Source organism: Nannospalax galili, unplaced genomic scaffold, assembly GCF_000622305.1.
Source record: "Nannospalax galili isolate Female #2095 unplaced genomic scaffold, S.galili_v1.0 scaffold114, whole genome shotgun sequence".
Lineage (NCBI taxonomy): Eukaryota > Metazoa > Chordata > Mammalia > Rodentia > Spalacidae > Nannospalax > Nannospalax galili.
The window spans coordinates 2,761,678-2,786,536 of NW_008336930.1; the positions used below are offsets into that span (position 1 = coordinate 2,761,678).

Below are 24,859 nucleotides of genomic sequence, written 5' to 3' on the forward strand. Positions count from 1 at the left end.
TTTTTGTTTTTTCATGTTACTGTTTTTTGTCTATGATTTTGACATGTGAATTTCTTTTGTAGTTTCTGATTCTTGTGGGAGACTCAAGCCTTCAAGTTTAGGTCTGCTTCTTTTTGTAAACTTTATGTGTCTTTGTGGTTTACTTTTTGGGCATGAAAACCTGTTTCCGCTAAGCTTCTGGTTCTCTCTTTTGATTTTATATTGGAGTGGCCTGATTGCTTTTGTGTTCAGGAGTTCCCACAGAGGCCCAAGTCAGATGAAGATCAGATGCTCTCCGGCTTTCTCCTAAGGTCTGGATCCCTCCAGTAAAGATTTTGGCCTCAATAATTCGGGGGTTGGACTGGCCTGAGAGCAGTGCCCAGGAAAGATGCTGGTCTCAGGCAGCTGGTGGCCGTCCCACCTAGAGATGCAAAGGGATATGGTGGTGGGAAGAGGCCACAAGGGCTCCTGGGGACTGCAGTGAGGAACTGGATTGGTCTGGATATAAAGGATCAGGAAAAGGAAAGGTCAGTCCCAGCTTCCAGGAAAGAGGCTGGAGGGTTGTGCAGCCCAGGGAGGCAGAGGGAGGTGAGGTCGGGACCGGGCCCCTAGGGCTCCCAGGAGAGAGGCTGGTGCTGTGTTGTGAAGCCCAGGGAAGCAGAAGGAGGTGAGGGTGGGGCCAGGCCCAGAAGCAGTGCCCCTGGGGACTGGAGAAGGAACTGGGTTTGTTTGGATGCAAAGGGTCAGGAAGCAGTAGTAGTTCCCCAGGTGTCTGGGGCACCAAGACAAGGAATGGGAAAGGACCCAGACTAGGAGGAGAGATGGGCCAGGGAGATGGGAGGGTGAATGAGGCTGGGGGAGCCAAGGCGCTTGGAGGGCACAATCAACTTACCCCGGAGAGAGGCCTGCAGGTTGTGCAGGCCCAGGGAACATATTTTTACTTTTTGTGTGTGAGTATTTTGCCTGTATGTGTAAGTGCATTCATGTCATGCAGTGCCTGCACAAGCCAGAAGACGGTACTGGATCCCATGGAACTGGAGTTAAGGATTGTTGTTAGCTGCCATATAGGTGATGGGAATCGAACCTGGGTCCTCTGTAAGAGCAGCCAGTGCTCTTAACTGTTGAGCCATATCTCCACCCCCCAGCCAACCTCATTTTTTAAAACAGGGTCTCTCACTGGCCTGGTATTCACTAAGTAGACTAGACCAACAGGCCAATAAGCTCCAGGGCCTGTCTCTGCCTCCCTAACATTGGAATTATAACCCACACTTGGCTTTTTATGTGGATTCTGTGGATTGATCTCATGTCTTCATGCTTACAAAATAAGCACTTTACTGATATAGCTATCTCCCCAGGCCCCTATTCTTTTTAAAAAAAAATTTTTATGGTTTTTTGGTCTTTTTGAAACAGGGTCTCCCTGTAGCCCCACCTGGCCTGAAACTGGCTATGTAGACCAGGCTGGCCTTGAACTCACAAAGATCTGCCTGCCTCTGCCTCCCATGTGCTTGGATTAAAGACATGTGCCACCATGCCTGACTTTTAAAAAATTAAAAAAAAAAATTTATTTGTATTTTCTGTATATGAGTGTGCTGCTTGTATGTACGTAGGCACACTAAAAGATGGTGCTGGATTCCCTGGAATTGGAGTTAAGGATGGTTGTTAGCTACCATGTGGGTGTTGAAAATTGAACGTGGGTCCTCTGCAAGAGCAGACAGTGCTCTTAACCTCTGAGCCATCTCTCCAGCGCCCCCCCCCCATTCTTCTTCCTTTTTTTTTTGGTCTTTTTGAGATAGGGTTTCCCTGTGGCCCCAGCTGGCCCGGAATTCGCTATGTAAACCAGGCTGGCCTTGAACTCACAGAGATTCACCTGCCTCTGCCTCCCAAGTCCTTGGATTAAAGGTGTGTGCCACCAAGCCCAGCCCCCCATTCTTCTTAATACAAGGATAATGGGGGGTGTGGTGAGGGGGTACACATGACTGTTCCCCTACAGATATTCATTTTGGTTCTTTCTACTTCTTTGCTAGGACAAAAGAGGAGATCATAAGTATCCCTGTGTCCTCATGTAAATGCTTCCTGAGAGCAAATCTAAGAAATTGGGCATGGTATTTGAAGCCTTGGATATGCAGAATTCAGATGCTATGGAATTCAGAAACATCACATAGCATTCCTGAATGGTGATTCTGTGAAGCTTCCATTCCATAGCTGTAAGGATTTTCCATCACTTTGCCAATGCTTTCCTCTGCATCTTTTCACCCTCGTTCACTTGCTGTAGCCCTCAGATCACAGCCACACCCCAGGCATGTCCCTGTTGGAAAGACTAACTCCCAATCTTTAAACAAAAGATTTAAAAGTTCTTCCTTACCTTGAACTGGGCACTTCTTATGCGAGTTAAGTTCATGAGCATGACTCCTGAATTAACCCCTGCAGTGCCATAGAAAGGATGCCGGGCAAAGCGGCTGTACCAGCCAATCTTGGGGATTTCATGCTCTGGGGCCATGGCTGCAAGTTGGGTGGAATTAAACTGCTTCAGAAGTTTCCAGATGTCATCCACAGGCCTCAGAAAGAGAACATCAGTGTCTACATAGAGAAGCGAGTCCACATCCTTCAAAATCACCTTTGTGTGTAAGGGGTGGGAGGGGGAAGAGGGTAAAACAAAAGCAGGTCAGAAACAATGGAACTGGCTCAACAGGAAATGTCGAATTCTAGAACAGGTATAAGTCTTAGCTCCCACTCCTCTCTTTCCCTTAGACCTGAGGGGCAAGTGTCAAGAAGTGGAGACTTCAATGAAGATAACCCTTAATCTAGATTGGCCCAGCTCCAGGCCAACTCTAGACCAGCCCTGCTCTAGATTTGATACGCGCCAGATTTTCAAAGGGATGAAAATGAAGGCATCAACCAAACATGGTAGCTCTTTTTTGTGCTTTGATACCCAAGAAAGCTACCTGTCTTTCCCTCTCAGTTCTTTCTTGGGACAGCTAGGTACTGAAATTTTGATGTGGACAACCTCTAAGCCTATTCCAAGCTCTGGGGTGAGTCCTCTGTTCCTGAACCTTCTTCTTGGTGAAAATAGCTCTGCATCTTTCTAAAATGACATTTTCAGGGGCTGGAGAGATGGCTCAATGGTTAAGAGCTCTTGCAGAAGACCCTGGTCCAGTTCCCAGTACTTATATGGCAGCTAACAATTGTCTATAACTCCAGTTCCTGTGTATCTGATGTCCTCTTCTGACCTCTTTGGGCATTGCATGACATGGGTGTACTTACATCAATGCAGGCAATACATTCATACACATAAAATGAAAATAATACAAAAAATTTAAAATGATATTTTCAGCTGACATTCGGCTGAGCTAAAAGGAGCTCCACCCTGGGGTGTAAGACTTCAAAGCTTGAATTAGCAATAATGTTATGTGCCTCATTCCCCAACTTAGGAGAAATTTAGCCAAGGAAAGATTTGACTCTGAGTCATCACATCATCCTAACACTGCACACACATGCCCAAATCCATATATGCAGCTGTGATGCCTAGCCTGACAGCATCTGGACATAAGTGCTTTGGAAGGCCATTAGGTTTAACTAAGGTCATGAGGATGAGCCACCATAAAGGCATTAGTGGCCTTTTGAAAACAGGCCCAGAAAATGCCCTCTTCTCCCTGCCCTGTGAGGACACAGCAAGGAGGCAGCCACAGTGCAAACCCGGAAGAGAACCTTTGTCAAACCCAACCCTGCTGGCACCTCAGTCTCAGACATTTTGCCACTAGAACTGTGGGAAAATAAATCCCCCTTGTTTAGGTCACCCAGTCAATCACGTTTCATTATGGTGACCCGAGCAGACTAAGACACATTGGGATACTCAGCATTTAAAATTGGTGAATGCAGGGTCTTTGGCCTGTAATCATTTCAAAGCCTCTATGATTAGCCACATCATCTATCTTTCTTTCCTCATCCATGTGAGTGGATACATTTTTATAAATAACATGAAATTTGAAATATCAAGTATTGGGGGCTGGAAAGATGGCTCAGCGGTTAAGAGCACTGGCTGCTCTTGAGAGGATCCAGGTTTGTTTCCCAACACTCACATGACAGCTACCAAACATCTTTAACTCCAGTTCCAGAGGATCTGACCGAGGCCCTCTCCTGGTCTCCATGGGCACTGCTTGCATGGTGCACTTACATACATGGAGGCAAAACACTCATACACATTTTCTTTAAAAATAAAATAAAATAAAGCCAGGTGTGGTGGCTCATGCCTTTAGCTCCAGAACTTGGAAGGCAGAGGCAGGAGGAGCTCTGTGAGATCAAGGCCACCCTGGTCTACATAGCAAGTGCCAGACCAGCTGTACAGGAAGACTCTGTCTCAAAAAGACATAGAGAGAACCAATTCCCACAAGTTGTCCTCTGACCTCTACATACTAGTCATTGCATGTGCACACACATGCATACAAATAAAAAATAAAAATAAATAAGTAAAGTAATAAAATTTACTGTTCTTGGTTGGAAAACTCCAGAAGCCAGACTTCTGACCAGGTGCCTTGTCACTTCTCCCACGTGATGTGCATGTTGATAAACTTGCTTCTTTTTTTAAAAAATTTTATTATTTCTATTAGTTTATGTGTATGTGTGTATTGCCTGCATGTATGTGAGTGCACCCGTGTCATGCAATGTCATGGAGGTCAGAAGAGGGCTTCTGATTCCCCTGGAACTGGAGTTAAGGACGGTTCATAGCCACCATGTGGGTGCTGGGAATTGAACGCCGGTCCTCTGCAAGAGCAGTCAGTGCTCTTAACCACTGAGCCATCTCTCCAGCCCCAAACTTGCTTATTTTCTCTCATTTCTCTACCTTTTGTTGCAGGACTCTATCCCAACTACGAACTTACAAGGATTGAGGGGAAAGAAATTATATTTTCTCTCCATCACTGGGAAGGAAAGCTGAAGTACAGAAAAGTATTCTAAGTTCAAGTGTCAAATGATGATTGCTAGATTGGGGGCAATAAGATTATAGCAAGATAAAGTTGTTTTTCAGAAGTTTCAAGGGAAAGAGATATGGGTGGTGGTAAAAAAAGCTAACAAAATTTTAGACTTAGAGAGAGAAAGGTATTTCAACTCTTGGGGAACAGTATAAATTTCTCTTTATGGCTGGTTATGTGACAAGGCCTAAAAACAACATGTTGCATCAACATTTTAGTCAGCTCAGGGTCCTGCAGAAATCTACCCAACAAATTTAAGTTCACTGACTTGATTCTTTTAATTGTTTTCTTTGGTCTTTAATCATTGCTATATTAATACTTTCTTTAATAAAATTAATGTGGCCATCATCCCTTATCAAAGCAAACAGGAAAGAAACAGACCTGAATAAGGACCAGGAAAAAAAACAGACCAGAAGGAGGGAGGTATTAAAACATGAATCAACATTCATGAAGAGGGAAAAGTGGGGGCTAGAGAGATGGCTCAGTGGTTCAGAGCAGTGGCTGCTCTTGCAGAGGACCTGGGTTCCATTCCCAGCACCCTCATGGCAGCTAACAACCATCCTTAACTCTAGTTCCAGGGAATCTGATGCCCTTTTCTGGTCTCTGTGGGCACTGCATAACGTGGGTGCACTTACGTACATGTAAGCAACATACTCATACACATAAACTAAATTTTAAAGTGGGAAAAGAGAACATGTTGAGTCAAAATTCATAAAATATAGCGGTTTTTTTTGTTTATTTGTTTTGATTGGATTGGGTTTAGTTTTTGACATAGGGTCTCACTACAGAATCATAATGGCCTTGAACTTGAGATCCTCCTGCTTTGCCTCCAGTGTGCAGAGATTATAGGCCTGTGCCACTATGCCAGACAAAATGATCTTAAATGAGATACCATTTCTATTACACAGCATCTTATTATTTTATATACTTGTTTACTATTATAAACAAAACTACATACATATCATTTGTTCATTTTTGGTTTTGGTGAAAATTCTACTCATAAGATATAACAATTTTTAATATAAATTTTTATTACATTTTATTTATTGTATTTGTTTTACTCCCATGACACTGCCACACAGCCCGAGCCCTCACCAGAAGTTGAGCAGACACCAACTGCAGGTACTTGCACTCCCCAGCCTCCAGATGTGTGAGCCAAAATAAGCCTTTGCTTGTTTTGTTTGGCTGTGATGCTCAGAACTAAACATATGGCCTCATGCATGCTAGTAAGCAAGCCCTCTACCACCAAGTTATAGTCCCAGATATTTATACATTCCTCAGTCTGTGCTTTTCTCTTATGTTATTGCAACAGAGAACAGACTACAACAGATGGCAGAGCCACTTAAATCTAATCTAAAAGTGGCAAATTGGGGGCTTATGGGTCAAACAGTACACAGATGCTTTATTATTTTTCACATTTTTGGCATGAGAGGCCTATTTCAAAATTTGAATTAAGCCAGGTGTGGTGGTGGGCACCTTTAATCCCAGCACTCGGGAGGCAGAGGCAAGTGGATTTCTGTGAGATGGAGGCCAGCCTGGTCTACATAGTGAGTTCCAGGCCAGCTGGGTCTACAAGGAGACCGTTTCAACTCCCCCTCATATATATGTGTCAGAATATTTTCCTTGTTATTGTCTGCATCCTACAAGGAAAAAGTGCGTGGCAACAGGCATCTGCATTAGTCTGTTTGTTCTATAGAGTAAACCATTCATGGAAGGTCTCCTAGGTACCAGGTGCAACCAGCAGCAGCCCAAATTGACAAAGATCTCTGCCCTCAAGAGGTAGGAAGAATCAAAATCCATTGATTATACATTATATAAGTGGTGGGGAATAAAAGTAAGAGTTCCACTCACAGTTTGTTTGTTTGTTTATTTATTTATTTATTTAATTTATTTATTTATTTATTTGTTTATTTATTTATTTATTTATATCTGAGATAAGGTCTCACAATGTAGCCCAGATTGACCCAGAACTCAATCCTTCTGTCTCTCCCTCCTAAATGGCAGGTTGTAATGGTATCCATCACTACACCCAGGGTGACTGCAGACTTAAAACTGCACAGAGGGGGACAAGTTCACTGTGGGCACATAGGAACTGCGCAGAGGTGTGTCCAGTACTCTCAGAGCAGCAAGAGGCCATGTGGCTGGACGCAGCAAGCAATGGGAAGAAGAGTTGGTGATGAGGGTAGAGAGGTAACTGGGGTGGGTCACTTAAGGCTGAATACATCCTTGCAAGAACTTGAACTTTGACTCTTTGTGAGGTGGGAGCCACTGGAGGGCTTTTCACTGAGGGGCTCTATCACTCCTTTGGATCTTCTGCTGAGACCAGAATGTTGTGGAGCACAGAGGAAGTGAGGAGACTAGTCAGGTAAGATTCGAGGGTGGATTGGCACTGGTGGCAACCCAGGGAGTAAAAAATGGTTCTAGACATGGAAAGTAAGGGAAAAGTTAAGGTCAGTTCTACAGATTTTCACTTGAGCAACGGAAAACCAATGGTGCTGCCATTAACTGAGACTGTGTCTGACCTGTGTCAGCCTGTGTGCCCTTGAAGGAGTTTTCAGGACCTGAAGCCTAGCTCCCCACTTCCTCCTTATCTTACTTTTTTCTGTTGCTGTGATAAAGTACCCTGATAAAGCAACTTAAGGGAGAAAGGTTTATTCTGGCTCCCAGTTCAAGGGTACAGTCCATCATGGTAGAGAAGTCAGGGTGACAGGAGTTTGACACAGCTGGTCACAACACATCAAGTCAAGAGACAGAGACATGAATGAAAGTGCTCAGCTTTCTCCTTCTTATGCAGTCCAAGGTCTCAGCCCTGGGAATGGTGCCACCCATAGTGGGCAAATCTTTCCACAACAATGAACAAGGCAATCCCCCATAGGCAGGCCCAGAGGCCCATCTCTCAGGTGATTGTAAAATCTGTCAAATTAATAATTAACTTTATCCTCATAGGAAGGGACACATTAATATTAGGTGAGCACTTGACCTCAGTGGAGGGTGCACAGGCTAAGCTGAGAAAGCTCTTTCTGGTAAGTAGATTATATGTCAAAAGAAACACATAATGGCACATTTCAGAGACACAAGAGAAAGACCTCATTGAGGAAACTTCTTGGCATCTACTTTTTTTTTCTTTTGTCTTTTTGAGACAAGGTCTCCCTGTAGCCCCAGGTGGTCTGGAACTTGCTATGTAGACCAGGCTGGTCTCTAACTCACAGAGTTCCACCTTCCTCTTCCTCCTGAGTGCTGGGATTAAAGACGTGCACCACCACACCCAGTTTGGCATCTACTTTGACGCACTCACCATGTGACTTTGAATGTGTTACTGTCTTTTGAGGCTTTCACTTCCCTGTTTATAAACAGTAGGAGTCACAGTAATAAATTGAGCATTTGAACATACAAGGGACTCACACAATGACAATGTAGTTAGGAAACAGCAGTTTTGTTAAGGGAAATCTCTGTTTACCCATATAAAACATCAAGTGTAATTACTTACCATTCATATTACTGTCTACAGAACTTCTAGACAGGTGTCAACCACAGAAAACCTTTTAAAAATCAGAGTCAAGGGGCTAGAGAGATGGCTCAGTGGTTAAGAGCACTTGCTGTTCTTGCAAAGGACCTGGGTTTGGTTCCCAGAACCCACACAGCAGCTCGCAATTGGCTTTAACTCCAACTGCAAGGGATTCGACACCCTTTTCTGGTCTCTGTGGGCACTGCATGTATGTGGCACACATACATACATTCAGAAAAAACGCTCATACATGTAAAATTTTTAAAAATCTAAATCAGAGTCAAAATGAAGTTTTCGAATCTAATATCATAATGCACTGGCTACCTTGACTGGAAATTGGCATTAGGACTTTTTGCTATTAAGCTGTAGAAGCAAAAGACAAAATAATTGTCTATAAAACTGCACTCTGGAGACCAATTCAGCTTCAATTTGCTGATATTAATTTGGAGAGGATCTACATTGGCTATGTTATAATGGAAAGAGCAATATTTACCAAAAAGATATACAAGAAGCCATTCTAATTCCTTTATGGAAATTAATAAGCACTAGAAACGAGGCCTTTGCTTTCTTGGAGAAGTGGGGTGGCCCACCAAGGCCACGTGCCTCCAGTGCCCCCTGCCCCATCCAGTGACTCAGCTTAGGCAGCCATCACCAGGAACTCGGCTCAGAAAAAAGTGCTCAGGGGGTTAGAGTGGTGACTCCATGGTTCAGAGTATTTCCTCCTCTTCCAGAGGGTCAGAGTTCAGTTCTCCGCACTCACATTGGGTGGCCTCACAACCACCTGTAACTCCAGCTCCAGGGGATCAGATGCCCACTGGCTTCCGCAGGTGTCTGCATGCATCTACCATATACTCACACAGACACAAACACACAAATAAAAATAAGTCTTTTATTTTTTTTTAAAAAAAAGACATGCTAAGTGTGTACTAGAGCCCTGTCATAGGCAACCTGATTTATTGGGGACTTGCCTGCTCACCCTCAAGTTCATATTGTTCCAGTCCTGGCCTGACTTTCACAGTGCAGTTGGGTACAAATCTGGGATTTGAAATCTGACTAGCTGTGCTCAAATTCCACGAGCACTTGACTTGGGCATGCTGCTAAGGCCCTCTGAACCTCAGCCTCCTCCCTGTGTGAATGAGATGGCAGTGCTGCTGGGATGGTTAATGAGGTTGTGTATGTAAGGATTATGGCACACACATGACCAGGACTCACTAAATATGGTATAATATTATTACTGTTCCACTTTCCTGAGGACTAGGTTTCTTGTCTCAAAGCCAAGGTAGCCAGTGAAAGAGAGAGACAGAGCGAGAGCAAGAGAGGGAGAAAGTGAGAGGGAGGGGAGAGAGAGAGAGAGAGAGAGAGAGAGAGAGAGAGAGAGAGAGAGAGATCTTGGGCCAGGCATGGTGACACATCTGTAATCCCAGCACTGGGGAGGGAAGCAGAACGCCAGACTGAGCCACAAAAAACAAAACAAAACAAAACAGAAAACCCCAAAACAAAAAAACAAAAAAACAGGGAGGAAGCAGGAGAGATTCCCTATTCTTAGGAGCTTTGTTGGGGGACAAAGAAGAGTAGATAATGATAAATATGGCAAGAATCACACAGATCAGTGCATATGGGACCAGTAAATGGATGACACAGCTTCAAAAAGGCCCAGCTACCAAGAGACAGCTCTGTTGAGAAGTCTGCAAGCTTGCTAGTAGGCCCACATTCTAAGGAAGATTGTGGAGCTGTGTCAAGGTAGGTCAGGTGCTATGCTGACAAATTTGGATTTGATCCGAGAACAATCACAAGATGTTCAATGATGGGCTAGAGAGGTGGTTCAGTGGTTAAGAGTGCTTGCTGCTCTTCCAGAGGACCCAAGTTCAGTTCCCAGCACTCATGTCTGTGTTCACAACTGCTTGGAACTCCAGATCTAGAGTATCTGACATCCTCTTCTGGCCTCCAAGAGCACACACACATGTACACAAACATATGCATAAATTAAAAAAAATGTTCAGTGACTATGGTCAGACATATCAAGGCTGTCCTTGCTTCCTCTTGTGGGTCACACCTAACCCTCAGTAAATCCCTAGCCTATGTCTGTTTCTCCCCTTCTCCAGTTCCTTCCCAACGTTCAGACACATGCTACCTCCCACCCCCAGCAATCTGTGACATCCTCCTTCAGTTCATATCTGGCTCCATTCAACCCATTCCTCACAGACACCCATGGAGACTGTTAACATGTGGTATGATTTCATGTTTGATTCGGTGTTGATTTCCAAGTGTTGTGTTTACTGAATATTTGGAGGTTTCCAGATCTTTTTGCATCCATTCCTCTTTTAATTCCCTTTTAGTCAGGAAGCATGCTCTGTGTGACTTCCTTTTACTGGGACTTGCTTTATGGCCCGGCATATGGTCTCAGTAAATGTCCCCATAAGTTTGTGGCAAATGTTTGCTCTGCGGTTGCTAGGTGGGATGTCCCCCAAGCTCTGTAGCTGCCCCTTAGGTCACTCAGCTAATAATATCACCACAGTCTTCTATATCCACACTTCTTTTCTGTCTATTGAAACTATATGAGTTCCATGGAGGGCCATTTCCAGATACTGAGAGTGCGAGCAATGTGGAAGGAATGTGCGTTCACCTGAGACACCAGGTTTGGGAATCACAGTTCATTTGTAGATATCTCACTCTTTCCTTGAGTTTGGGGCAAAGTCCCAACAGAGCGCCTGTGGTTTATGATGAACAACTTGCCAGCACTGTGTGTGAAGGACCACTAAGGGCTTCCCCAGTACCAGGCAAAACCGCGTACTCACTGGCCTCTAACAGCTCTGGCCCAACCCATCTCAGAAAGCTTTGCCGGAGACCCACTCAACTTCCCCTCTATACATCCTTCATCACACCCTGTGACTTCCTTCCTTCTGCCACCTCTCCCCACTAGCAGCCTTTGCTTAAATTGTTTTCCTCCCTCCATTAGAACAGAAGCACTACGGGAGCTGGGATGGGGTAGTGCCTCAGCTGGGATGGTGTCTCAGGACCACTGTGATTCTGTTTATTTTTAAATTTTGTTTTCATCTAAAAAATTATTTTGTGCATGTGTGCACATGTATGCACATGTGCTATGGTGTACATGTGGAAGTCAAAGGACAGCTTGAGGAAACTGGTTCACTCCTTCCACAATGTGGGTCCTGGGGATAGAATTCAGGTAACCAGGTGTAGGAGCAGGTGTTTTAACCCACTGAGCCATCTTGCTGAACCCACTGTAATTTTGAATATGCTTTAAGACTGATTCTAGAAGAGAGATAGGCTGAGTGATAGGAAGGTCTGTGAAAAATGGAACAGTACAAGACTATGTCTATGATGTAGAATATTGTCCCTTTGCTGTATGGGCCTGTGTATCACCCACCCAGCCTCGGTTGGCAGATAGAGTTTTCTAAGAATATCATTGTGCTTCCTTACCTTTTCTCTTTAATTATCATTTATTAATTATACATGACATTGGGTTTCATCATGGCACTTCATGTATGAACATAAGGTATTTAGAACATATTCATCCCCAGAACCCTCTCTTGTTCCCTTCCTACTCCCCCTGGTCCCCTTCCTCTTTTCAACTAGTCTCCCTTGTTTATAGGAGCAATGGTACCTTACCAGTGGCTGTACCACTGAAGAAAATCTCAACATCCCCCATCAAGGGGTCTAAATCCTCAGGGAGGGGTGGTGCTCCATGAGTCCCTTCTCCTTCCATGACAGGCCCAATCCTGTGCAGGTAATCACAGCTGCAGTGAGTGCAAGTGCAAAAAAGCCACACCATGCCTAGAAGCCGGTGTTTCAGGTCTCCTCTGTCCTTCCTCCAGCTTTCATTCTTTCTACCCCTTCTTTTTTTCAATGAAACCGAAGTTTGCTTTACACAGATGTGCTCTGAGAACTATTCCAAGATGATGTTTAATTTCCATAATGACAGAAGGTCCCTGTCCTATTCCTTTTTGGAAGCTTCAGTTGTTCCTGGAGTGCACACATCAACAGCTGAAATGCCTTGTGTAAGCTGATGCAAACTACCCTTGCAGAGACAGGTGGGGAAGCAGGCACAACATAGCCTCTGCTAACTACCTTCTATCCTTCAGGGCTTTCCCCTCTGTGGAGGATTCTGGGCAAAGTGTTCTGTGTCCTCTCATCCTTCACCTTCTGCAGAAAGATCACTTGCTGCAGCAGCACTTTGAGGGCGGCTTGGGCTGTTACAGAGGCAGTGACTATTGAGCAAAGGCAGAAAGGCTGATAAAAGTGACTATTTCCATTGATGACGGGAAACCTCTGGGAGCTCTTCTAGTAGACAGAGGTGAACATCTAACAGGTGAAAAACAGAAAAAAGACAGAAGCCCAACACTCGCTGTAAATAAAATAACATTCTATCTGAATAATTATACTAATTGTAACTATTTGTATAACACTTATATACCAGATGCTAGCCAATCAGCTATTAAAAATGGGAAAGGAAGGCTGGAGAGATGGCACAGCAGTTAAGAGCACTGGCTGTTCTTGAAGAGGGCCTGGGTTCCATCCTCAGCACCCACATGGCAGCTAACAACCATCCGCAACTCCAGTTCCAGGGACCTGATGCCCTCTTCTGATCTCCTTGGGCATTGCATGCACATGGTGCACTTACATATATGCAAGCAAAAGACTCACACACATAAAATAAAAATAAATAAATCTTTAAAAAGAAAGAATGGGAAAGGATACAAACATCCTTATTGTTTATTTCAACTAAAATAAAGTTTACTTTATGTTAGTTGGGCTTAATGTACAGCTATGAGAGATTTGACACCTTTGAAGAGTACTGGTTGGCTGGCTTGATCCAAGGCCTTCAATATAGATGTCTGATGTTCTCCATGATTGGGTAAGGTGAGGCAGGCTGAGAGGAGAAACATCCACAGGCTGGGGACATGTGTTACCAGGATGCTAGCTTTGCTCACCTGGTAAGTGGTGACTGCCAATTCTGTCCATGGTGAGCTTATGATCTGTAATACTAAATATTTAGGAAAAGATACTTTGAAGCCATAGAAGAATCCCAGTTTTGGTTAATTTTACAATCTAATGTTAACATTCACAGACTAGATCTTACCTGCTGTATTACTAGGGTGTTCTTAGGGTGATATTCTCTCTCTCTCTCTCTCTCTCTCTCTCTCTCTCTCTCTCTTTGGAATAAGAGACAGGTACAGATAGAGGCTCTTTTCCTTCCTGCCCTTCCTTCCCTGTGTTCTTCCCACATGTATTAATCGGAATTCTTCTATAGTGAAGTATTATTATTTCTCCCCATTCATTTATTCATTAGGTCATTTATTTTTATTAGCAGGGACATATGGAAATCATTTGATTGGGGAGGTGTTATAGTGCAGTACAGATAGTCCCTGACTTCACAGTTTGACTTTATGATTGTGTGAAAGTGATACATATTCAGTAAAAGCTATACTTGCATATTTGACTGGATCTTTGGAGCTGCATTGGGATCCTCTGTGGTGGTGTTAGGCAAGAAAAGCTCCCAATCCTGGAAACGAGGAGACTCATAGTGCTGTGTGCAGCCTAGCTGGGTATCTGGTAGCTCAGGTGTGGTAAGTGCACTCAGCATCCACGATTTGGGGGGGGGGTGCATCTGGACATGAATCCACTGTGAGTGAATTCTACATAAGGCAGGAGAATCTGTATGGTCACAGTTCATTCGTGTTCCAACTCTGGCCAACCAAGCTTTCATATTAGCTCCTGTGTCCTTCCAGTAAATGTTCCTCCCTTTAAAAACTTATTTTTGTTGTATGCTCATGTGTGTAGGTGCATATATTCATGGGTGCATGTGTGCATGTGTGCACAAGCGTGTGTGCACAGGTGTGCATATGCCACAGCTCATGTAGAAGTCAGGGGACAACTTTCAAGAATCAGTTCTCTACTTCCACTGAGGATTCCACTGCTACCCCATGCCCTGGAATTAGCCAGTTTCTGAAGGAGCCCTGGTTTCTCTATTGGAGGAGCCAAAATCTAGGTGTGAGGTGTCTACATTCCAGCTATGCTACCACTGCCTCTGGCCTCTCTGGGCAGAACTAGGACACATGCAGATACATACCCCCCCCACACACACATATAATATTTCTAGTTATTAGCACACATATACATATTAAAAACATGAGTCCAGGGCTGGAGAGATGGCTCAGTGGTTAAGAACACCAGATGCTCTTGCAGAGGACTCGGGTTCAGTTCCCAGCACCTACCTGTGGCTAACAACCATCTATAATTCCAGTTCCAGGAGATTTGACACCCTCTTCTGAACTCCATGGGCATTGCATGCACATGGTACACTAACATACATGCAAGCAAAACACTCCTCACATAAAGAATTTAAAAACTAAAACTAAAAAAAAAAAAATACAAACAAACAAAAAACCTGAGTCCATACTGGTACTGGCCTGAGGAACCCGTGTATGTGTGGTTTTAGATTTTTAATTAATTTAGCTTTATTTAATGTGTATGAGCATTTTGCCTGCATGTATGTAAGTGTACCACATGCATACATTGCCTTGGAGGCAGAAGAGGGTGTCAGATTCCCTGGAACTGGAGCAAAGGACATTTATCCTCCATTTGGGTGCTGGGAAGTGAACCCGGGTCCTCTGCAAGAGCAGCCAGTACTCTTAGCCACTGAGCCATTTCTTCAGTCCTAGTATGTGTGTTTTTGAAAAGTAGTTTCTTTAAAAGGAAAGATACTTAAATTTTTTTACTTGATTTTTTTGCAGTTTTCATACACTAAAATTTCATGGTATTTTGGTCCCCTCCACTATCTGCATCTCCTCTTATTGCCCCCTGCCCAATTTAATGTACCCTATTATGTGTATAAGAAGGCCTATGAAGTCTAACTTGTGTCCTCAAATGTCCTTCAATGTGGGTCCATTCACTAGAGCCTGGTTAACCTACCAATAGTCCCATCCCTGAAAGAGACTGTCTCTGCCCCTCCCAGCAGCCATCAATTGCCAAAGTTCCTTAGGTTGGGTTGAGGTTTCTTACTTCCCCTTATCCGTGCTGGGATTTTGTCAGGTTTGAGCTTGCATGGGACTTAATGTGTGCTATCACCATTGCTGTGAGTTCATATGAACAGCTGACCAGGCGTCTGGAAAATCTATTTAAAAGGGAAAGTACTTTTGAGCTTTGATAAGGGTGCTGGGCTAAGTTTCAAAGAAATAGGTATGACCCTAATAAGTGATTCTGGAGGTGGGACAGTGGAGTGACCGGTATTGCCTGCAAGTGCCTGTATGAGACAGGCTATGTGCACATGTTGAGGGAAGACAAGAGCAGACCAGCCTGACTGGAGCAGGAAATGCTTGGTTTGGAGAAACGCTGACTGTTCCAGGAGAACTTAGTCAGGTTATGTTCAGACTCGGTCAAAAAGGAAACAGAAGACACTGAGTCATCTGATGAGAAAGGTACTCAGGAATGGTGTGCAGGAGGGAAGGGACATAGGTGGCAGAGAGAGGAGCAATCAGGACAGTACAATGACTCTTTCATCTGTTATCATGGCACATTTACTTTTTGTATTAATGTAAATATATCTGGACCCAGAACAACTGGTCTGAAAAGGCCTGTAACTCTTACGATAATTCTGGTGCACCTGAATGGCCTTGCACAAGGGAACAGAGAGCTTGACTGTGTTATGAAAAGGAAACGGTCCTAAATTCCATAACACACAAAATCACATCTTATTTATTTTTATGTGTATGAGTATATTTTCTGCATATATGTAAGTGCACCTGTGCTGTGCAGTGTCTGTGGAGAACAGATGAGGGTGTCAGATTCCCTGGAACTGGAGTTACAGACGGTTGTTAGCTGCCATGTGGGTGCTGGGATTCAAACCCAGGTCTTCTGCAAGAACAGTCAGTGCTCTTAACCACTGAGCTATCTCTCTGGACCCAAATTTACATCTTTTGCTTGTTTGCTTGTTTGTCTGATGGATTTTTTGAGACAGGGTCTCCCAGTAGTCCCAGCTGGCCCAGACTTGCTATGTAGACCAGGCTGGCCATGAACTCACAGATGCCTCTGCCTCTGGAGTACTGGGATTAAAGGCATGGTCCTATTCCCAGGACCCACATGGTGGCTCACAACCAATATCCAACTCCAGTTCCAGGGCATCTGATGTGCCCTCCTGTGGCCTCCATGTGCACTGCATGCATATGGCCAATTTACATTAGACAAGCAAAACACTCATAACACATAAAAGTAAATAAATCTGCTGGGTGTAGTGACGCACGCCTTTAATCCCAGCATTTGGGAGGCAAAGGCAGGTGGATCTCTGCGAGTTCAAGGCCAGCCTGGTCTACATAGTGAGTTCTAGGACAGCTGGTGCTACAGGGAGACCCTGTCTCAAAAAGACCAAAAAAAAAAAAAATTAATTAATTAAATTGTTCCTTAGCAGCCCTTACCCCTGCATGCCACCATTCCACACCCCCACAGTCCTCTCCTCTCTTCATAACGAGCCAGTGCTCAACATCCCTGATAGTTTCTCTGCATCTAATCACACATGACATGACCAGGAAGTCAGACCTCAACTCCAAATGACCTCCTCAGAGAGACCACCACTCCCATTTCTCTCAAAACACTTCCTTTTCCCTAATCCTTGTTACTACCCCAAATTAACTCACACTGGACTTTTACATTCTTTTTTGACTTGAGTGACAGTAGGAGATATGTCGCCCTATTTCTTGGACTAGGAACATATAGCTAAAGTTCAGTAGCTATCGTTCAATGAATGACAACTGTTTATATAAATATATACACACACATGAATGCATTTGCTGTGGAGATTTTAAATATTAATGAAGTCATACTATTCGTATTTCTGGCTTCCCACTTTCAGGTCTTTCCCCTTCATTTTGTATGTGCAGAGAGCAAAGAACTTTCTACTTGATGCTATGGATGGTTGAGCATCTTTTCTGATACTGTTAACAGAATTGAGTGGAGGGGTTAATGGAAACTTAGAAAGTATTATCCCCATGTAATCTTTTCTGGCTTCAAAAATAAATACACATAGGAAATTTTCACAAAAATAAATATGCAGTGTGTGTATTCAGATTTAACACAGCCCCCCCCCTTATTTTTTTTTTCAAGACAAGGTCTTGTTGTGTAACTCAGGCTGGCCTTCAGTTTGCTATGCAGCTCAGAAGGGCCCTGAATGAACTTATGACCCTCCTGCCTCAGCCTCTGCAGGACAGGGATTACAGGGATGTACGTGTACATATGTTTGGGTGTCCTCCTCTATTGCTCTGCATCTTACTGTTTTGAGACAGGCTCTCTCCCTGAAGCTGGAGTTCCCCATTTCAGCTAGAGTGAATGTCCACTGAGCCCCTGGGGTCTGCCTGACTCCATCTTCCTGCCGGTGCTGGGCTTTTAGGCATACACTGCCACTCACAGTTCTTACTTGGGTGTTTGGGAAACAAACTCAGGTCCTTATGCTTGTACAGCAAGCATTTTACCCACTGAATCATCTCCTCAGTCTCAATAAATATGCATTAAAAATTTTTAAATATTTTTATTTTATGTATATGAGTGTATTGCCTGCATGTGTGTGAGTGCACCCGTGTTGTGCAATGCTGCGGAGGTCAAAAGAGGGCTTCAGATTCCCTTGGAACTGGAGTTGAGGACGGTTTGGAGCCACCATGTGGGTGCTCTGCAAGAGCAGTCAGTGCTCTTAACCGCTGAGCCATCTCTCCAGCTCAAATATTTTTATTTTTATGTATATGCATATATTGTTTGCATATGTATAAGTGCATCTGTGTTGTGTAAAGCTCGAGGGGGTTAGAAGAGGGTGTCAGATTCCCTGGAACTGGAGTTATGGAGAGTTGTTAGCTGCCATGTGGTGCAGGGGATTGAACCTGGGTCCTCTGCAAGAGTAGCCAGTACTCTTAAATGCTGAGCCATCTCTCCATCCCTAAATATACATTCTTGACTAAATAGCGTTCCACCATTTGATTTGAGATTTTAAGGTTGTTTATTAAATTATTAGCTTAAAATAGAGTAGAAAAGTTAAAGTGTATAGATGAAGTTTTGATTTTGTCTCTACTGTGCCCCCTTGTGGAATTACATATTCATTTTGGTGGCATGTTACAAAGCAGGCAGGCAGGCTCACACTAGTGAGGCACACTTTTTTGACCCGGTCACCTTGACAACTAAGATTCAGACTGCCTGAATTCAGGCCCATCTATGATGGCTTCGCTCAAGGCAGGCTTCCTAGAATCCTGATTCATCAAACTTCTGTTTGGTCTTGATTTCATCATCTCAGCTGTGCTGGCCAACCGTCCAGGGTGTTTTCCACAGGCCTCGTGTAACTGGGAGGATCTTGTTTCTTTGGCATGTTCTGAGACAATGGCTTTCTCAGATCTTCCATCTGTTCCCCAAGTTTCCACTTGGCTCACTTCTGCCCCTTATCAGGTGTTGCCATCCCAGCCAGCAAGTTCACTCTTTCCTCATTGGTATACCACGTACCATGGTAACTGTCGTTTAAAGCAGAGCTGAGTATCTTAGTCAGATGGTGACTCCCCAGAGAACGTGCCCACTGCCAGGGTTGCTGAAAATGCAATTTATGGATCTCAAGGAACTGCAGCTCTGCTCTCCAGTAGGATTGAGTTTCAAAGGTTTTTCCTTTCTGTATATGTGAGGATCAAATCCAACTAATAGTTACTGAGCAGATGCTGGGTTGCAGGTTGGGCACTTTTATAAGTAGTATGTCTTTAAATTCTCTGCCAGCATTTGAAGCAGTTGTCAAAGCTCCCCCACCTACTTTCTGAGACAAGTATAGCCCGGGTTGGTCAGAAAGTAACAGCCCTCCTGATTCCACCTTCTGAATTCTTATATTACTTGTGTATGCCACCATACCCACCTCTTAAGGCTTTTTAATAAGACCATCCATCGATGTGTCTGTTTATTTATCTATCCATCCATCCATCCATCCATCCATCTACTCACCCATCCATTGATCCACCTATCCAACCATAAATATACCTCACCCATCCATTCCTCCATCTACCCACTCACCCCATCCACCCACCCACATATCGATTTGTCCGTCCATCCACCCATCAACCCATCAACCCATCCATCCCTCTATTCATTCCATCCCTTTATCCCTCCAAACAGTTTTAGGGCTTCTGTTAACACATGCAGGTATTACTCTAGGGACAGGAGATCAAAGGTCATCGAAGTGACCTTATATACTCATGAGATAAGCAAAAAATTAAATACAAGTAAATTATGTACAATCTGACTCTGAAGACAGCAGGATGTGGCAAAGCAGAGAGGGGCATTCAGAGATGCAGCAGCCTCACTGCCTACTGAGCTGGGCAATGACAGATGCTTAGCTTTGACTCCTGCTTACGAAGTGAAGGATGCAAAGTTCAGGGGCATCTCCCAAAGAAGAAACCTTGTGATACTTTAGGAATGCTTCCTACAAGTACACAAGGAAATGCTTCAAGAAAAGGGCAGAGTGATCACTATAGGAGGACCTTGGCTCCAGTCTAGAACCTGAAATGGAAATAGTTGAATTTCCTTAAACATCAGCATTCTTATTGCAAAGAGGATACAAGTGAGTTCGTGCCACAAAGAATTAGTGAGATCGTAAATCTAAAGATCCTGGCACCTGGTAAGTGTAATAAACTTGAGGGCCACATTCAATCTATTCCTCCTCTCACTGGCACATCCTAAAGGTATCTTTTTTTTTTCTTTTTTTGTGCACAAACATAAGAATCCAATTTCAAATCCCAAGCACCCATGTAAAAGGCCAGGCATAGACATGTAGCAGAGACAGGAGGATTGCTACGGCTTATTGACCACTAGACTAGTTCCAGGTTCAGTGAGAGCAGTACTCCTGACATCCTCCTCTGATCTCCATACATGTGTACCAGCATGCACACCTGCACACTCACATGCATATACAACCCTCACACTCACATACATACCCCCCCCCAAATTTAATTTAGAAAGGCTTACTAATATGTGTCTGAGGTAGATGCCAACTGCATTAGTTATTTTTAAAATTGCATTTACTTATTATTTATTTGTATGGGAGCACACGTGGCACAGAGCATGTGTGCAGGTCAGAGGACAACCTGTGGGAGTTCTCTCCTCTGCCATGTGGGTCCTGGGGATTGATTTCAGGTTCTCAGGCTCAGCAGCAAGCACCTTTACCAGCTGAACCACCTTGCCACCCCCTTTTTACTGTTTAAAATTATCTTGTGCCTGGTATTATTATTATCATTCCAGTTTCTTCATGCTCTTTGCATAGCATATATTTTTCCATCCTTTAACTTCTAACTTATCTGTGTCTTTGAACTTAAAGTGTGCCTCCTGCATACAACACACAATTGGACCATATTTATCAACTCTGACAATCTCTGATTTTTGACTAAATTTTTTAATCTACTTATAGTGTTATTTGTATAATGAACATACAAAAACATTTTGCTTTTCATTTTCAAAATGTTTCATGTTTTTTATCATTCTTCTATTTATTATTTTATATTAAGTATTTTCTAATATAGAATTTTAAATGCTTTTTTCCCACTATTTTCATAAAGTATAGTGGGACACTAATTGCTCTTTGATGTGATCAAATTAAATTCAACTCCATCTGAATTTTTGAGGCCAAAGTTGTGAAGCTTATTCTGTCATCGACAGAGTGCTTTTTGTTTATTAATGTGTGTGTGTGTTTGTGTCTGTGTGTGTGTGTGTGAGAGAGAGAGAGAGAGTGAGTGAGCGAGAGAGAGAGATGTGTGTTGGGGAGGGTATGTGCTATAGTGTACATGTGGAGGTCTCAGGACATCTTAGTGTAGTCAGTTCTCTCCTTCCATCCTTATGTGGGTTCTGGGGCTCTAACTCAGGTTACTAGGCCTGTGCTGCAAACACCTTAGCTGCTGAGTTATCTCGTTGGCCCAACAGAGCACTTTAAAAAATATAGTTACTTACTTACTTTTTTTTTTTTTTTTTTTTTTTTTTTGAGACAGGGTCTCCCTGTAGCCCCAGCTGACCTAACTTGCTATGTAGACTAGGCTTGCCTTGAACGCACAGAGATCTGCCTGTCTCTGCCTCCTGAGTGCTGGGATTGAAGGTGTGCGCCACCACGCCTGGTTTATTTAATTTTTAATTATATGTATGTGCATGTATCTGTGTAGTGCTATGTGAGTAGAGATGCTGTGGAGGCCAGAAACAAATTGTTCTAATTTATTAGTAATACTCCTACCACCTTTCTAAATAGCAGAAATACAGATCTGGAAAAATAAGTCATATAAAATCACATTTCAGAAACTTCACATATGAAGGCAGATATTATCCTTTTCCTTGCCTTGTGGGCCACAAAAATGTGTGTGTATTTTTTGGTAAATTTTTTATTGAATTTTTATGCATTTCATACAGAACATTTTAATGAATTTTAATCATCTTTATACTCCCTTCCCCACTGGCACCCTCCCATAGCCACCCCCAACTGGAATTCATACATTCTGTCCTTTATGTTAAGGCCTATCGTGTCAAGTTAGTATCCCCAGATGTCCTTTAATGCAAGTTCATTCACTGAGGCCTCCCTCATCAACCAGTCTAGAGTCCCTCCCTTTAAGAAGATTAGCTCTTCCTCACTCAGCAGTAATCAACTGCCAATAATTCTTTGACTAAGATTGGGGCCTACTGTCCATTTCCACAGTTCTGTGCTGGGTTTTTGTCTGCTTGAATTTGCACGGGTCTTGTGCATGCTGACACCATTGCTGTAGGTCTATATGAGAAGAGTCCCAGGAGCCTGTAGGACTCTGTTTCCATATGGTCATGCACCTTCTCCCTGTCTCTTACAATCTTTCTGCACCCTCTTTAGCAATGGTCCCTGAGCCCTGGGTGGGTGGAGTTTAATATAGGAGTCCTGTCCAAGGACCCACACTCTGTAGACTCTTTTGTGATTCTTAACTCAGCATAACTAGTTTCCAACAACCCAAACCTAAGAATCTCTTCAGAGCATCAGAAACTTATTGCAAAGATTTCCCTACTATATTGTAATCTGCCTGCCTGACATCTTCACACATGTATTTGGTAATGGCTTTGCTTTTTGGCAATTTTTTGTTACATAACTATCAAAGTCTGTATAACTGCTTCCATAGTAGGACATGCCATTCAGAGCATCCTGAGTCCATGTTCCCGGGCCTTCCTCATCAGAGTTGGCTCAGAACAAATTGTCACTTATTCCCTTTTGAGTAAGAGTTGTTTGGTATTGACACGACACCACCCGAGGAGAGAAGCCTTTGTAATCAAAACCAGCATAGTGGATAGCAAAATGGGCAGTCTAATAAAACATATCACAATTTCCCATTCACGGGGTGAGGGGTGGTGATGATGGCATTTCATGCGTGGCAACTAACTATTCTTATAGAGGGCTTCCTAGATTTTACTAAGGGAAAAAGTCTCGGGATCAACTTTAATGAACAGATTTGATTTATTTGTAGTTGGCACATTGTTTGAAATACTTTAAGCACCTGATTGCCTGAAGGAAATCTGCCTGTGAGAGAGCTTAATCACACCACTGGCAGCGTAGTTTGACTGATAACTGTCCTACTCCTAGGGCCACTATCGAGAGGTTAAAAGGCAAGTGTCCCCTGATCTCTAGGATTTCAAAAACCTTACATTTGTGAAATCTAAATTCCCATAATTGTACATGAGACTATGACAGTCATGAACTGCAAAGATTTATACTCCAATATTATTCTGATGGAAAGATATTTGCTGAACACTGGAGAGATGGTTCAGTGGGTGAGAGTGCTTGCTGTGCAAGCATAAGGATCTGAGTTCAAGTCCCCCAGGACCTATGAAAACCTGGGTATGGCCATGCACACAGTGGAGATGGAAGAATTGCTAGGGTTACTGGCTATCAGTCTAACTCTAGATTCAGTGACAGACCCTGGGTGAATATGGGAATATGGCTGAGAGTGACAGAACAGGGCACCTGATGTCCTCCTCTAGCTTTCACATATATGTACCAGCAAGCACACCTGCACACCACACACATACACACACCACATACATACCAGACAAACATAAACACACACACACACACACACACACACACACAAATATGTTAGTTGAGACAGGGTTTCTACCATGTATCTGGGTAGATAAGGATTGTATTAGTTACTTTTCTCATTGCTGCAACAAAAAACCTGACAAAAGCAACTTAAGGAAGGAAAGGCTTATACTGGCTCACAGTTTAGGGGAGCACAGTTAACCTCATGGAAGTCATAGCAGCATGGAGTTCAAAGCAAACCGTCATACTGTGTGTACAGTCAGGAAGTAGAGAGCAGACAGAAAGTGGGGCTAGGCTTTAAAACCTCAAGGTCTACCTCCCTTTACACATTTCATGCAGTGAGGATCCACTTCCTAGTTCCACAACCTTCTAAAACAGCACCTCCATCTGGAGGCTAAGAGTTCAAACACACAAGCCTATAAGGGTATTTTATCCATACCATAGCACCCACCATGCAGAATATGGGTAAAACTATGGCTCTCTGCCAGTGGCTACCTGCTAGTATGCTTATATTTCAGGGCTTCTGTTTTCCACATGCTGCCCCAATAGCATGCCAGATTTGGCTTCACAGAGAGGAGTTTCATGGGAAATATTACTTAGACTTTGCTTCCAACCACCCTGAAGATCAATACATCTCAACAATGCCCCCAAATGCCACACTCATAATCTGCTGTTACAATGTGGGACTTTGGAAAAGGGAAATGTCCTGTTCAGCCACAGTCTTTATTACTTTCAAGACCAGCTGTTTTCCATTATCAGAAGCAGATAAGGAACACTGGCAGCCATTTGTCATTCAAAACAGTTAACTCAGCTGGATGTGGATGAAAACCATCATGTGGTGAGCTTTTTTTTTTTTTAAATACAATAATAAAGTCACAATTCAAGGTCAGAGAAAATTCAAATGCATTTTCATTGAGTTGCTCAGCTCTTGGATAGGATGGGGAGACAATTTCCCAACAGTGACTGTGGCTTTCTAATACATCCTTTTGCCTTAGAGACAGAAGCACCAGCCTGGCATCACTTTCACCTCCAATGATAATTACTGTGGACATCACCAACCTAGAGATTTTAATTCCATCTCCAGGCAAAAATTTCTTAACCTTATTCTTATGTAATTAACCCTGTCTCATAAGACATAAGCAGGTCTGTGTGTGGTGGAAACAGGTCATTTAAAAAGTGGCAACTGGGTTGGAGAGATGGCTCAGAAGTTAAGAGTGGATACTATGCTTGCAAGTGCTGGGGTTCAAGTACCCACATCAGGCAGCTCACAACAGCCTATAACTCCAGCTCCAGGGGATCTGATACTCGATGCCCTCTTCTGTTCTCCATAGACACATTCTCTCTCTCTCTCTCTCT

At 43.4% G+C, this 24,859-nt stretch overlaps 1 protein-coding gene across 3 annotated transcripts in view; it reads right to left on the minus strand.

Moving 5' to 3' along the window:
* Positions 1-24,859, minus strand: part of Gxylt2 (glucoside xylosyltransferase 2) — a 129,279-nt gene that overhangs the window by 47,834 nt on the left and 56,586 nt on the right. For all 3 annotated transcript variants that reach the window (XR_003849296.1, XM_017797757.2, XM_008831588.3), the window contains exon 4: positions 2,342-2,593. Coding sequence is in view for 2 of the 3 variants with exons in the window: in XM_017797757.2 (XP_017653246.1) it covers positions 2,342-2,593 (252 nt within the window). In the remaining variant the exon portion in view is untranslated. The remainder of the gene's footprint in view (positions 1-2,341; positions 2,594-24,859) is intronic.